Raw genomic sequence first — 15,533 nt, 5'->3', positions numbered from 1 at the left:
TATTATATAGAGATTGAAAATGTGACGTCATTCACGGGTAGAACCGCAAAGGATTCTGGGAACTCGTGGCAAGCGGTACTAGCGCACGCAGGCTTTCAATTAAAATCAGTTATACAGCGATAAAAAGAAACACAAAAATGTCAAGAAGCCGTTGTATTATTAACTGCAATAGCCGGTCGCATGACAGCCACGGGAAGCCGACGGGTAAAGAGATCGGTTGTTATCGGATTACGTCGTTGAAGAGAAATTGTTCGAGCCATGTTTCCGAAGTAACAAAGATGCGACGGGTGGCCTGGATTGCAGCCATTCAAAGATCAAATATAACGTCCCAGAACACTCCAGCTCACAGGTTAGTCTGCTCCAAGCATTTACACGAAGGTCAGTGTTTTTTAGTAGTTAATACGTCATTTTCTTAACATAATTGGTGATATAGGTTACAAGTAAGTCTGGCGCTGAACAGAAATTGTCGTGCTATGCTCCTTTATTTATTGTGCATAAATAGTGAATTGTCCTGACACAATATTGCGTTTCGCTTCTGTTATTATGGTACATTGACAAAAACATACTTTTATTCACAGGATAAAACAGTTTTTTTGTATCACTAATTGCCCAGTACGATTACAGCATACAGTATTATTGTCACTGCTACATTTCTGTGATGCTACCAGAAATTATTTCCACTACTAATTAATTACCGTTGAGCTCAAAGGTCCTATTAATAAACGGTTAACGAATGTGTATTTATGACGACGATTTGTGAGACTGGTAAACTTATGATACGTACGATGGTCTTTACTTTCTACACGGTGCATTTCAAGGTCCTGCACCCATCCGTCGGTAAACTGTACCTGGGCTTGTTGCAGTGACCGGAAGTTACTAAACTTCATGAGTGTATGCACTCACTCCAAGAACCGTATGATTATAAATATGCATATAAATATGCTAAGATGAGATAGCTGACTTCATCTAACTAGCAAATGTTGTCCAGGCTACGTTGGTGATGCAGTTTTTTTTAATGTGTATGATATTTTTGTCATGCGATTTTAAAGCTGGTCCTACAACCGCATCCAAGAATAACATGCAGCTTATCTCAGAACTGTCGGTGAAAATTATTCTTGGAGCTAGGTTTAATTGAGCTGCATTTTAAAGAGGTGCAATTTCACAATTTGTGTATATTTTCTAAGTTCACTATTTTGTCATGTGTTGAGAAAAACACAGATTTTAAAATTACATGGTCTAATATTTACATTTAGCATATAACTGCAACATTATTTTTTCGTTTTTTTTTTTTTTTAAACTCGAAAGGACTTGAAATTCAAAGTTTCAGACTTGTGACTTGACTCGGACTTTTACACCAGTGACTTGAGACTCGACTCTGACTTGCCTGACATTACTTGAGACTTGACTTGAGACTTGAGGATAAAGACTTGAGACTTACTTGAGACTTGCAAAACAATGACTTGGTCCCACCTCTGGTAGTATCTAAAACCTGCAGGACACCAGCCCTTGAGGCCTGGAGTTGGACACCAATGGCCTACACTTTTGATAGTAATCAAAAAATTTGTGGCCGAGTCAGTGCCAAGAAATTTCCAGCCAGAATGCCCGAAGCTCGTTAAAGGTGACCAAAAATGTCTGGTTAAGCTGCAGCTTACAGCAAGACTTATGCAAAGGCCGTATTTTTGATCCTGCATTGATTAGAAAAAATCCAAAATAATTTCAAACTGGGGAACCCAAGTCTTGTTTTTTAAAGTTAACAAAAATGTGTGCTGTACAATCCTTCCAGTAGAATTCAAATTGTGACTGTAATACCTGTTAAATAGAGAATTAAGAGTAAAGGAGGAAGGATACATCATTCAAACAGCACAACACAAAATGCATTTATAAAGATTTTCTCTTACACGCGCGCTGATACTGCATTGTTTACACCAGCAAACCAAAAGAGTCGCTGGCTGCTGGCGGCAAAGCTCACACAGAAAACAACATGACCCACAACACGATAACCAATATGTGTGCAACAGGTTGTATAAAAATGTAAGCGCACGTGTCAGCTGACATTCTAGAAACTAAACGATCATCTACAATTATTCCAACTCACTTGTCTTCATGGTGGGACTGTTTAACCTTTAAGAAAACATCATATCATGTTAACTGTAAACACAGAGAAAAATTTGCAAAGTAGAAAGTAATTTACGCTGTCACAATAAAAAGTGTGGTTTAAAAAACCACAACGAAACCTCCACAGCGAAAACCCAGCAAAAAAAGCATTTCCTTCTGAATTATAATGGACTAAACTGCAGTAAAATACAGGAACTTTAAATGTGTACATGAGCTTATATTTGGGTATTTTTTTGAAAGAACTTTAAAAAGACACATGTTAGCACAAGGTTTTTAAGGTGTTGTTCCTCTTTGTGAATCTCAACATGCACTTAAAATGTAAGATACCTAAAAATAACTAATACAGTGTGTGACATTTAGAAGCATATGGGGATAAGTGTTTGAAGAGGATCAGGTATTTCACCGAAGACCTTCGTGCTCTTGCTGAATGTGGGCGCTACACGTGGGTTGCTTTGAGGTTATACAAAGGTTTTAGGTCAAAGGGGCTTATTTTATACCGAAGACCGATGCAACAAAGGAAAAGCTGTGCATTTGAACCACTGAAATAGGTCACGATCCACAGACTATAAATGCAATTGCTTACTATAAACTTTCCACCAAAACCATCTCATGTCTTGGTTACATATTTCTCATTTCTGGTTATTACACATAAACTACCACAAGTGGCAAGCGGCTCTAGCTTGATACAGAAGAGGAAGTCCACACAAGTGTATTAGGTGTTGACTGACAAAAGACAAAGACAGAAAAGTCAGTAAATCAGTGCATTTCTGCATGAGTGAGCAAAGAGTCTGTATCCATCAGGTCAGGCGTCTACCCATTATAACAGCCAAGGCTGTCATGGTCCTCCCGTGCATCGCTGCCATTCTCTCTCTCCTTCTTTATCACTATGAGTGTGTGGATGTGTTTGTGCGTGTGTGCCTAACCATGCTTTGTCTTGCAAGGGTTTGATCCTTCCAGAATTCCCACCTTCCACTCGGGGACACCTGACACAATCAAGCTCACCTGTTTGTCATGTGCTGATCAACCTGCCACTACTTATACTGGGAGAGATCCTTTAGTCTGCGTCTGAGTGTTGAATTAACCATGTTATTGAAACCTGCTCCAGTCTGCAACTCTGCCGCTTGTGTTCCTCTACGATTATTCACCTGTCCCTCTCTTCTGTGGAGAAGTTATCCTGCTGAGAGAAATCTGTGCGAGAGCGAGGGGTGGAGAAAAATTTGTTCCTCTTCACGTGCGATTGGAGCTCAGACCTCATTAATGGATTTTCCTCTACAAAGGACCTTGTAAATCGAGACTGTATGATTCGCGTTCATGAGCACTGCAAATAAACTCATTCAATTATGACAAAGTAACGTGATGGTTACACAAAGTAACACATTATTTGAGTTTGCTTTCATAGGTTATTAACATGGAGAGAAAACAGGGAGTTATGCATTCTGCAGCCCGGATTCCTGGTTATTGCATAGAAACTATCTCAGGTGTGTTTTTAAAAGACAGCAATTGACAGAATATTTACACAGTTACCTTCAAACACATGCTGGGGATGTAAGGTAAGTTTAATTTCATCGTCATAATATAATAAAACTTTTCTAATATATTAAAGCATCAACCAGTATTACCTTATTATTATGAGGTTACTACCACTTTAAATTTAGTATATAAAAATGTACATGCATAGTTATCACTATTTGATTCCTAGCAGTTATATATTCTTATTAATATATTACACTATATATTATAATATTTCTGATTTGCATTGCTTCACAGACATTATTGCATCCAGTTTATGACCCCATATAACCCAATTAAATAAACTGCAATTTAATGTTATGCAGTTCAAACCATTATTGCTGTATTACTTAATTATTACATGAATGTTACTTTAATAATTAAGTGGTAGCTAATGACACCATGTCAACAGAAATACCGGTTCCTTCTTCAGCTCCCATGACTTCCTCCTGCTCATGTCACAGGACTCTCACCTGTCATTGTTTAACTATTAGCAGCACAGAACTTCCAAAGCTGGATGTTTTCACCACAGAAAACAACAGCACACAAGCAGATCGGGCACATGTGCTCGTTTTATTTCAGCATTTATATGAAACTATAAAATCCTATCTTACATTTACAAAGAATATAAAATTAAAATATTACACAAGCTTTTAAAACTGAGCTGATATTGCTGTTGTTTAACAACATATTTGTCATTTGCAGCAGGTTCCACGAGACGGACGTCAGTGGAAGATAAAAGAGTGAAGTGTTTCTTTAGCTGGCATCCACCGTGTGCGTAAAAAGCTCAGATGGTCTTCTTTTTCCGCCCCTGTGAGCTGTGCTGGTGGATTTTCAGTGCTTTATTCCTAAAACGATGATAGACGGAGTTACTTCTCTTGCTGTTTATTAGAAAATCAGAACACTTGCTCTTTATTCTGCTTCAAAAAATCTCACCTTATATGATCGACAGCGTCAATCACCCACTTCAGAGCTGGATTGGCGCATGCTTTCCCCTTCTTTGTGTGGAAACTACATTAAAATAAAGCAATATGTAAATATTTTTACACCCACAGTAAACACTAATTTTGTCTCAAGTATTTTTTGATCTTTAAAGCAGTTTGTTAAAATAATTTTAAAGATGCTCACATGATGGCATTGATGGGACACATCTCTGTGTCAGTCTGGACTGAGTACCCCTTGATGATGGAGTCCTGTAACCTGCCTATCATGTACCTTCGACAGCAGTGACGATAAGCTGGGAAGAGTAAAATATAATATCTGTATCTGCCAGATCCCAGTAGTGGCAATGCTGATGTGTAAGCGTATGTGATTAAGGGAGAAAAGACAAAGAAACAAAAGAAACAAAGACAAGTACATACCAGCAAATGTGCTTGCAGGCAGACAAACAGTAAGTGCGATCACCACCACAGCTTTAATTGGCAGCATGTCTTCTGTGTTTGTGGTGGCAGCAGTGATGATGAAGCTATCTCACTGTATCTGGTGGCTCTTCAGGTTGAGTCAGTGAGGCTGTGCTGGTAATGTGCTGATCAAGCAGCTTCATAAATACTTCAGCTCAGCCCAGAGCAGAAGAAGCTACATCATGAAAAAATCCTGCCACTTTCCCCAGTGAAACAAAGAGGAACTGCTTGGATCATTGTTGGATCAAAACAATGGTAGCGTTTGCAATCATTGGTATGATTATGGAATGACAGCATTGTTCAAATTTTACAGTAAAGTTCAGAAAATCTCCTGTGTAACTGTTTTTAACTGTTTTTCTATTTCTGTGTTCTGTATATCATCATATTGGTGTGTTTGTACTGTACAGCACTGATGTTATTATGTTTGAGCAATTCAGTTTAAGTGAATAGTCCATTTTTTTCAAGGCTATTTCTACTCAACGTTCATCCTATGAAGCGTTCCTCATGTTCTAAAAGATCAAATCCAGAGTACTTGTTGGTCTGACCCGAGTCAAACTTAAGTTGGCATAAAAAAATCCTCTGTTTATGGCCTCTCTCGACATAAACAGATGTGTCCAAATTTTAATTATGGCTTCAAAACATGCCATGTTTCTGTGATAACAGGCCATCAGGAGACATAAAATGATAAAAAGAATGTGGGATTATAGATGTGAGCAGATTCTTCAGTGGAGAGAAAAGCAAAGCGGAGAAAATGAGAGATACCGATTTAATTGTACCGCTTCCTCTGACTGATAGGGGACTGCGGCAGGTGTTTTTAACGGGTCTTTTTGTTTTGATCTGTGATACTAACGACATTAACGGTGTCTGCTTTCGACTCAGTCTGCTCTTTTACTTGTTGGATGAATGTGTAAAACGCTTGACTATGGCATCATAAGACTTTAAAAAATACAGAAATAACAGAAATAACATTGTCTGCATATCAATAAGAGAGAGTTTGGGGTTTTGTTTGTTTGGGGATTTTTTGGCACTTTGTTTCCATTTTTTGAGACTGTGTGACTGTCAGTCCATGTATTTCTTATTATATCTATCTTATTTTATCATGATAAATAGAGAGCATAATAAAATATATCATCTGTAATATGCCCTTATCTCATATCTGCTACATGTAGATTGCTTTTTTCTGAGTGAACCTTGCTTCCAAGCAAGGAAAGTTTGTTTTTTTTATTTGGCGGAGACGTGATGGATGAATGCCCATCGAATTCTGTGCTTTTATATCGACTTAGACTATGGGAAATTTGTGTAAATTACTTTAAAAATGTCCATTTGTGGTGCCGTGTGGCCAAAAAAATGTGGATGCCTTGTTTAAACATTTAAATCACCGCATTTACAATAAGTTAGAATTCTGCATTCTCAGTTTGTGATAATGTAATTAGAATATGATGAGAAATACTTTCTTTATCACAAAAGTTGGGAAGCTACTGTGTTACAGCAGCTGATTAAATAGAAAAAATACAAAAAAGTGATGCAATCAAAGTGTGATGGAAAAAGGAGATTGAATAAATATATATACATATAGTCAAAGTTAAAATTATTTCTGGTGTACACAGCCTAACGATAAAAAATTAAACAGCACACAAGAACAAGTTGTTTTAGACTTGGAACAGGTACTCATTTTATTTGAATGATTAGATGAAACTACAAAACCATTAATAAAACAAATGACTCTTTTTATAAATTATTTTATAAACATATAAAAGCAAAAAATAAGATTTACAAAGACGATAAAGACATAATATGATACAAGCTCTTACAACTGAGCTGAGATATGCATTGCTGAACACCACATTCGCCATTTACAGCAGGCTCTTCAAGCTGGAGTTAACTGGATTTAAAAACAGTGATGCATTGCTGGTTGCTGGCTGCAGGCTGCAGAGCTCACATAGAAAACAGTCTGCTGTAGCTGGCATCCTTAAAAAGCTCAGACGATCCTCTATTTCTGCTACAGTGAGTTGTTCTGGTGGATCTTCTGCGCTTTATTCCTAAAATGATGATAGATGGAGTTACTTCTCTTGCTGTTTGTTTCAAATCAGAACATTTGTTCATTATTTTCTTTCTAAAAATCTCACCTTAAACGATCAACAGCGTCCATCACCCACTTCAGAGCTGGATTGGCGCATGCTTTCCCCTTCTTTGTGTGGAAACTGCATTAAAACAAAGCAATATGTAAATATTTATACACCCACGGTAATCATTGAAGCTGTCTTTAACCTTTAAAATGATTTTAGTGACGCTCACATGATGGCATCAATGGGACACATCTCCTTAATAGTCTGGACTGAGTACCCCTTAATTTCAAGATCTCGTAATCGGCCTGTCATATATCTTCGACAGCAGTAACGATAGCCTGTGAAAAAGGAAAGAAAATATATAATAATAAATAATAGTAATAAATAATTAAAATTAAAGATGAAAAACAGAAAGGCAGCAAGTACATACCGTCAGAACTGTTCGCAGTCAGACAAATAGTGAGTGCGATCACCATCGCCATGGCTTTGATTGTCACCATGTCTTTGTTTCAGTTGACAACAGTGATTCTGATGATAAAGTTGTCTCGCCTATCTTCAAGTGGAGTGAAAGGGGGTGCACTGTTGAGGAGCTTCATTTATACCTCAGCTCTGACCACATCAGTGGTGCTAGACTGTCACGAAAACCCCCCTAATTTTTTTTATTTATAGAACCCAAAATTCTGTCCAACCAAGAGTGGAAACGTTTAAATGGTAAAACCTTACATAAAACCACTACAAGGAAAAAAAAACCCCTTCTAATTAAAAAGTACTTTCTATAAAATAAGCGATCAATTAAACTTGTTACAACTTTGCTTGTATTTAGGGTAGGGCACAATAATTATGCATCATATTATATATTGTATTTATACAAAGAAATTTGTAAAGTACAAAATTATTAAAACTGTCACGTAAAAAAGAGTGTGGTTAAAAAGTATTGCTCGCTGAACTGAATTGAAATAAAAGCAAAATACAGAAGCTTTTTGAAAAAGCTCTTTATATTATTCAGTGCTCATTGTGTCATATGTTGGCCAAATATAAACTAGAAGTTGTAATTATAGGAAAACTGAAAAGAGACATATTAGGTCACACATGTTAGACATGTGACCAGTGTGACCTGCATCAACACACCCTGATAAGACAGAGCCAGCCGTGCAACATGGGACGTTTTATAAAGCGTCATTCCTCTTTGTGACTCTTGACATAAACTTAAAAGAGACATAAAAATAATTATATATATATATTTATAGATAGATATAAAGTATGTGACATTTAGATACAAGTGGAGATAAGAGTTTAAAGAGGATGAAAGCTTCACTGAAGACCTCCGTGCTCTGACTTCACGTGGGCCGCTACAAGTGGGTTGCTTTGAGGTTGGATGTTCTTTTCTAGGTCAGAGGAACTTATTTTATACCCAAGACCCATGCAACAACGGTAAAGCTTTGCATCTGGAGCACTGAAATAGGTCATGATGCACTTATTGTAAGTGTAATTGCTTATCATGAAGTTTCCAACAAAACCACATCACCGAGTTCCTGCAGTTCGCAATCTCATAGTCAAACATCATTGAAAACTATATATCTATCTTTCTAATGCTTTTACTTTACTTATAATATTCTCAATAATGATATCGTTAGATAAGATATATTCATCACCCCCAAAAGAGGAGATTACTGCGTTACTTACAGAAGCCAAAACATTAAAAATAATATTATTAAAATTCAATAAAATAAATGTGATATCACAATAGAAAATGGATGGGGAAACTGAAATAAAAATCAATAAAACAAACTCATTTAAACAGAAAATACAGAAAAGTAAATATATTTTTGATTTTTCAAGACCATCTTAATTCAACAAAATTTGGTGAGAGAGTTTGCTGTCAGTGTAAATGTCCCTCCTGTTCCCCAGATGAAAGAGTCCCTCGAATAAGATAAGATGAGCTGAGATGAGACAACATAAGATAAGAAGAGATGAGACTGAGATGAGAAGAGATAACATAACATAACATAACATTACATAAGATGAGATGAGATAAGATAAACTGTTTAATTAAACAGAAAATACAGAAATGTGACAGCCATACAGAATTATACAGAATGGGACTTTGCTTTATTATTAAACTGTACAGCTAGCACTGTATCTTGTTGAATCCATTCCATGACAAATTAACGCACTTCTGAATGCAAAAGTGGATCCAAACCGGTACTACAAAAGAGAACAGTGCGATGTCTGTCACAGCAGGAGATGATCAAGTGTAACTAATGACATTGTTTGCTTTCTAACCATATTCGAGTAAGACATGGCAATACATCAACAGTAAAGACTTTGAAATTAGAAAACAAGCACTGAGAACTTTCAGTGAAGGTCAACAGCTAAGATGAAAACAGCTTGCGGTTATACTTACAGATAGAAGCCCATGTCTTGTGCACATGGGCTTCTGATGTTATCTGTCTAGCAGTAACATCAACAGGATGTTTAGTAAATCATGCTCCATCTTGTCGATTAGATTTAACTTATTTACAGTGATGACCTAGCTGGATATTGTACAGTAGACTAGCAAAATTACTTTAGAAATATTATGACAGAACATCTTCTAAAATTTGCAGCATTATTATTATTTTTTTTTGGGGGGGGGTTGTATTGCATTGTTACATTACAAAGCCAACCGAATCACATCCTCTGCAAAAAAAAAAAAAAATTGAGATCAGGAATGATCTTCGGCCTCTTCAACAGTTGCATAGGGAGTGAATGGTTTGTAGCAAAGGGCCACACACCACATACCACCGAAGCACACACAAACCGAACCACATGTAGTCTGGTTGGGCAAAACTCCCACGCACCTTCAAATATCTTTGGTAGGATAAAGAGTTGGTCCACTGTTGCACGACCAGGACGAAACCTGCATTGTTCCTCCTGTATCTGAAGTTCAACCACAGAGTCACTTTCTTTTTCAGTACCCTGGCATAGACCTTCCCAGGGAAACCGTGGAGTGTGACCCCTCTGTATTTTGAGCATACCTTCTAGTCCCCCTTCTTAAAGATGAGAACCAATCCAGTCTGCCAATCCAGAGGCACCGCCCCAGATCTCTATGCGATGTTGCAGAGGTGTATCAACTAACGGCCCTACAGTATCCAGAGCCTTCAGGAACTCAAGGCAAACCATGTCCACCCCAAGGGTCCTGCTACCAAAGAGATGTCTAACTGCCTCAGTGACCTCGCCAAACTCCAAGAAAATGGGGATGGAGGAGGGGACTTTTGTACCATGCAGTAGTGGAGTACAACATACAGTTCTGGCTACGTGATTAAATGTTTTAACACAAGTTGAATAACAAACATACAGGGCTGGACTGGGACAAAAAATCGACCCGGGCATTTTGACTAGAGACCGGCCCACCAGGTATTATAGGAAAAACCATAAAGCCTTTGAATGAAAACAAACGCTGTTGTCACAGTGATGTACACTGTCTTGTTGGTATATATGCATCAGTCTAATAAACTTAAACCTACACCATCCTCCCTATTCTAGTATTCTAAACAGTACCCGAAAGTAGACTGCTTGGTGTTAACCTCCTGAACTGTCTACAACACATGGTGAAAACCTGAAATTAAGACAGAGAAGACTAGAGGTGAGACATGATCATTACTGATTACTGATGACAGATTTAGATATATTTTCATAAACCATTCATTTGCCACATCAATAAACAGCATGGCAGGGCAAAATATTTTTTCTAACATGGCAACCTTTAAAAAGTGAAAGGAGATAAAAAGACAGGTGAGAAAGAATAAAACTTAATTGACTTTTTGATGGCATTTTACACACAGTACTGATACAGTATCTAGAAAATGTGGGAAAATACTGGCATCATATACAGTACTTAGCTACTTCTGAAGAAATTATGATGGGACCCTAAAAAAAATGCTATGTACAATAATGGATTTCTATACATTTTACATCAGATGAAAACGTTTGTTGTAAGATTCAGATAATTATTTGGTAAAAGCGAGACATTTTAAATGAGAAAAAGAAAGAAAAGTATTTCCTTGTGCACACCTCTCCCTGTTAATGCCCTACCTGGGCCCCAGGCAAAACTTTGCTAGATCCACCCCTGTACAGTTACCAGTTGTCAGCTACATAAAAAGATGATACAGCCATCATTGGATGCGTATCAGACGGGAATGATCAGGAATACAGGGGGGTCATCAGTGACTTTGTTGGCTGGTGTGAGACCAATGTACTCCAAATCAACGCCAGCATGACAAAGGAGATGATCATAGACTTCAGGAGGAAGTCACCCCCTACAACACCGGTGAACATCCAAGGGAAAGACATTGAGATAGTGGACTCTTATAAGTACCTGGGTGTTCACCTCAACAATAAACTGGACTGGACTACAAATACAGACGTCCTGTATAAGAAGGGCCAGAGTCGACTCCACCTGCTGAGGAGACTGAGGTCCTTCGGAGTCTGCAGGACTCTGTTAGGGACATTCTATGACACTGTGGTAGCATCTGCCCTTTTCTATGCAGTGGCCTGCTGGGGGAGTGGATGCACGGACAGGGACAGGAGCAGGATTGACAAACTGGTGCGGAGGTCTAGCTCCGTGCTGGGATGTCCCCTGGAGTCTGTGGAGGTGGTTGGTGAGGGGAAGATGTTAGTAAAGCTGACATCCATCATGAACAACCCACATCACCCACTGCATGAGTATGTGAGGAGGAGCGCTTTCGCAGATCATTCATCCCAACAGCAGTTAGACTCTATAACTCCTCAATCACGATGTCATAAGTCACAGGACACTGTGAACATCCACGGTCACCACTTCATGCATAATGGACCTTCCATGTGTATGGACATGTGCAGGTATATATGTATGTATATGCATACATATGTATATTTAGTGTGTACATATGTGTGTGTACATGTCTACAAATAGGGATAGTAGTGGTACAATAGCTACATCAAGCTATATAGTTTATGTCTTCCATATTTCCAACCATATCCATAATCACATACTGTGTGTGCTACCATTGTATATAGTGTATTATCTTACTTTTTTTCATCGATTGTACTTATTTGTATTTTTGTATTTCCTTCTGATATCTGTACCTGAGCTGAGGTGACTCAAAAATTTCCCCGTTGTGGGATCAATAAAGTCTTATCTTATCTTAGAAAAGGATCCTGGTGTTATTTGTCTCTCAGAAACAGTTCATAACTTCCCTTCAACTCATTCATGTCACCTAAAAGGTAAACCTGTTTCTCCATCACCTGTTCAGCTCTGATGATTCAGTAAGGACATCTCCTGGTTTCACCTTCATGTTTCCCTCTCACCAGATAACCAAACCGATATCATGACCAGCTTTTACAGGTGTGGCTCCAGCAAACATCAGCTGATACTAGAAATTAATATTAAATAAATTCAGCTTTGTGTCTTTTTCATTGTAGCTGAAGTCGGGGACAAATTGTGCTCCTTTTCAGCTCAACACCAAACGCATAATATTTTCTCTGAATACGAGAGGATTCCGTTTTTTACGGGACGTTTGATAACTCTAATAACTAACCTTTATAAATAAAATAAGATAAAACAAGTTCAACATCATTAACATCACAGCACCCGCCCAGCTGTATATAAACTCCGCCATGCTAGCTAGTAGGCAGTACTACTTATTGTAACTGACTGTAAAAAGTCAGCATAACGAAAATAAACTCCACCTAAACTTGGTTCATATCTGAGCCAGATAGACTGCAGGTCATAACTTCTTACCTGAAGATCAGTTCACCGCCTCGGGTCTCTGCTCCTCCTGCCTTTCCCTCATCCACCTGCCAGTACTTGCTAATGTTACTGAATCTGTGGAAGCTCCGCAATAGCCACCACCAAACAACTGAGTTATTTTTACACATCTCCCAGCATCTGGCCAATCCACCACCTTTCATTGTTTATACCGTTACGGAAAAAAACGAAAAAACAAAACAAAACAAACCATTGGCCCATAAAAATGAAAAATCACCAGTCCAGCTATGCAAACATATGCTAATTATTATTACATAGCAACTTTTAAAAGATGTTACATGTTCATATTATTATTTTTAAACTCTTACTATCATGAAAGTAAACAATTTTGCATAATGTACACAGAGGAGGGGGTTTCGGTGGTTGAAAAAAAGACGAGTCACATTTCCCGTTTGACTCAGACAGGGTTTTCCACCTCCCTGACCTCTCGTGGGACATTTCCATCTCACACAGTATTTAAACTTCTCTGCCACAGCCGGTTACAATCATTTCATCACTGACTCCCTGGGAATCCTGATCAGAAAACTGATTCACTGCTGATTTACTGAGGATGGCAAAGTTCGCTGTGCGTGTCTCCGTACTGCTGGTGTTGCTGCTGGTGGCACTGGATGAAAGCAGTGAGTATGGCTTCAGCGATTATTCACTGAGACGTTATTATAATGTTTTTTGTCATATTGTCATGTAAAATGCTGTTTTCACTGAAATGTCTCATTCTTTCCTTCAAAGGTTCCAATAAATATTGCTGCACACGGTACCAGCAAAACCCTGTCTCAGTAAAAAGGCTGAAAAGCTACACAGTCCAAGATGACAACTGCAAACTCAAGGCAATAATGTAAGTGGGGAAAATATCGTAACTGCATCTAAAACACATAATCCACACTGACTGCCAGCTCTGCTGTGATACTAATGTCTGAACTTTTTTTAAACATCAGTTTCAAGACTGTGAAAAACAGACATATCTGTGCCAATCCTGAAGACGAGTGGGTGAAAATTGCTATTCAGTTACTGCCACGGTAAGATCAATTCCTTACCCTATCAGTAGCTATCAAACACAAGAAGAAGAAAAAAAAAACCTGTTTCAAGATTATTCTTGTGTTTCTGATTTCTAATCCTTTCCTTTTTTTTTCTTTTTAAACAGAAAACACTGAGGACAACATTCACGGAGCTCACTTGAGTGCATCAGTTTACAGACTAGTTCTGTAAAAGTTAAATAGTATTGTATTTTATATTTTATGTTGTTTTTTATATTGTTTATACTTCATTTGTATAACATGATTCAAAGCTAATAAATACAGTATATATTTTTTAAAAATATATCAATAATTGCATCCGTTGCTTTTTATTGACCTCATGAAAAAACATCACTATTCTGCATCACTATTTAGCAGTAAAGCTGACTGACACAGCATGAGTACGCGTTTACAGAAAAGAAAAGAAATCCATTTTACAAACAGAAGGGAGTATCAGAAAACAGTAAAAGGTTAAAAGTGAGAAACTAACTTTTTTAAAAAGCACTTGAGTACAGTAATGGAGTAAACATAAACAAGAATTTCAATTTATGAGATAGAAGTAAGACAGAGACTTAAAAGAATAAAAATGTGGAAGTAGGACGATACTAAAAGCAACAATAGATATAAATACAGCAAAAACTAATTACAAGAGACACAATAAAGATGCATAATACAACCAAAGTGTAAAGTACAAAAGGACTGCATTTCAAACAAATGTTAAAGAAAGCCAAAGGTTTGGTCACAAAGGGGTGCAGGATGACTAGTATAGACAAAAATGATGCCAGATGTCCTCATGAACTGTGTATGAAGGTAAAACAAAAATGTAAAATGACTAATGAGTGACGTGAGACAGACAGACAACCACAAGTAGGTGTCTTCCTCCTTCCTAGGAGTGTGGCACGTCCTGCATGCCCACAGCCAGGCACTCAAACTAAAAAAAGAAATGAAGAAATTTATTACAGCACCCACACAGTCCACACACTGCAGATCCCCATCAGATTAAAAAAAAGGCAAATTCATAACCTACAGATTTCTACAAAATCATCAATTTACACAGAGAAGGTGGTATTCTGCATTTACTACTTCTACATTTACAGTGAGGGAAATAATTATTTGAGCTCCTGCTGATTTTATAAGTTTGAGCACTTACAGAAAACGAACAGTGTAATTTTAATGGTAGTTTCAGTTTAACAGAGTGCGACAGAATATCAACCAAAAATCGAAAAACAACCAAACAAATAAAAGTTATAAAAATATTTGTACGCTGCTGAGTCAAAGAAGTATTTGCAAAACACGATTTAGTATTTGGTGGAGAAACCCTTGTTGGCAAGACGTTTCTCTCGTAGTCAGTCACCAGGTTTGCACACAACTCAGGAGGGATTTTGGCTCACTCCTCCTTACATAAACCCTTTAGATTTCTTGGTTGTCTCACAAAACTTCAGCACCCTGCACAGATTTTCTGCAGGACTGAGATCTGGAGAGTTGCCATCCCAGTCCATGACCTCCATGTGCTTTTTTCCTTTGTTTTCTTGGTGGTATGTTTGGGTTGCTGTCATGCTGGAATGACCCATCTTCAGTGTTGTGGCTGAGGAAAGGAGGTTTGAGACTGACTGAATGTCACATAGCACACAGCCAGTCACTGGGA

At 37.9% G+C, this 15,533-nt stretch overlaps 3 protein-coding genes across 3 annotated transcripts; 1 reads left to right on the top strand and 2 right to left on the bottom strand.

The window, feature by feature from the left end:
• Positions 1–4,411: 4,411 nt before the first annotated feature.
• LOC146553716 (C-C motif chemokine 20-like) lies at positions 4,412–5,107 on the bottom strand. The gene is made up of 4 exons (XM_085255154.1): positions 4,986–5,107; positions 4,753–4,861; positions 4,561–4,635; positions 4,412–4,472 (listed from the first exon to the last, which is right to left on the bottom strand). Exons 1-4 carry the CDS (start codon positions 5,050–5,052, stop codon positions 4,412–4,414), a joined length of 312 nt encoding a protein of 103 aa, XP_085111280.1. The 5' UTR covers positions 5,053–5,107.
• Positions 5,108–6,691: 1,584 nt separating this feature from the next.
• Positions 6,692–7,661, bottom strand: LOC146553715 (C-C motif chemokine 20-like). The gene is made up of 4 exons (XM_085254738.1): positions 7,521–7,661; positions 7,320–7,428; positions 7,151–7,225; positions 6,692–7,063 (listed from the first exon to the last, which is right to left on the bottom strand). The coding sequence occupies exons 1-4, from the start codon at positions 7,588–7,590 to the stop codon at positions 7,024–7,026; spliced, it is 294 nt and encodes a 97-aa protein (XP_085110864.1). The 5' UTR covers positions 7,591–7,661; the 3' UTR covers positions 6,692–7,023.
• Positions 7,662–13,335: 5,674 nt separating this feature from the next.
• On the top strand, positions 13,336–14,168 carry ccl20a.4 (chemokine (C-C motif) ligand 20a, duplicate 4). The gene is made up of 4 exons (XM_085253580.1): positions 13,336–13,495; positions 13,605–13,710; positions 13,811–13,891; positions 14,017–14,168. Exons 1-4 carry the CDS (start codon positions 13,429–13,431, stop codon positions 14,024–14,026), a joined length of 264 nt encoding a protein of 87 aa, XP_085109706.1. The 5' UTR covers positions 13,336–13,428; the 3' UTR covers positions 14,027–14,168.
• The last annotated feature ends 1,365 nt before the right edge of the window (positions 14,169–15,533 follow it).

The sequence above is a fragment of the Mchenga conophoros genome, linkage group LG18 (assembly GCF_057382185.1).
Source record: "Mchenga conophoros isolate Kocher_MC1m ecotype Shallow Benthic linkage group LG18, M_conophoros_male_GT1.1, whole genome shotgun sequence".
Classification (NCBI taxonomy): domain Eukaryota; kingdom Metazoa; phylum Chordata; class Actinopteri; order Cichliformes; family Cichlidae; genus Mchenga; species Mchenga conophoros.
Note: the sequence above shows the minus strand (reverse complement) of the source record. Positions and strands in the feature narration are given on the sequence as shown.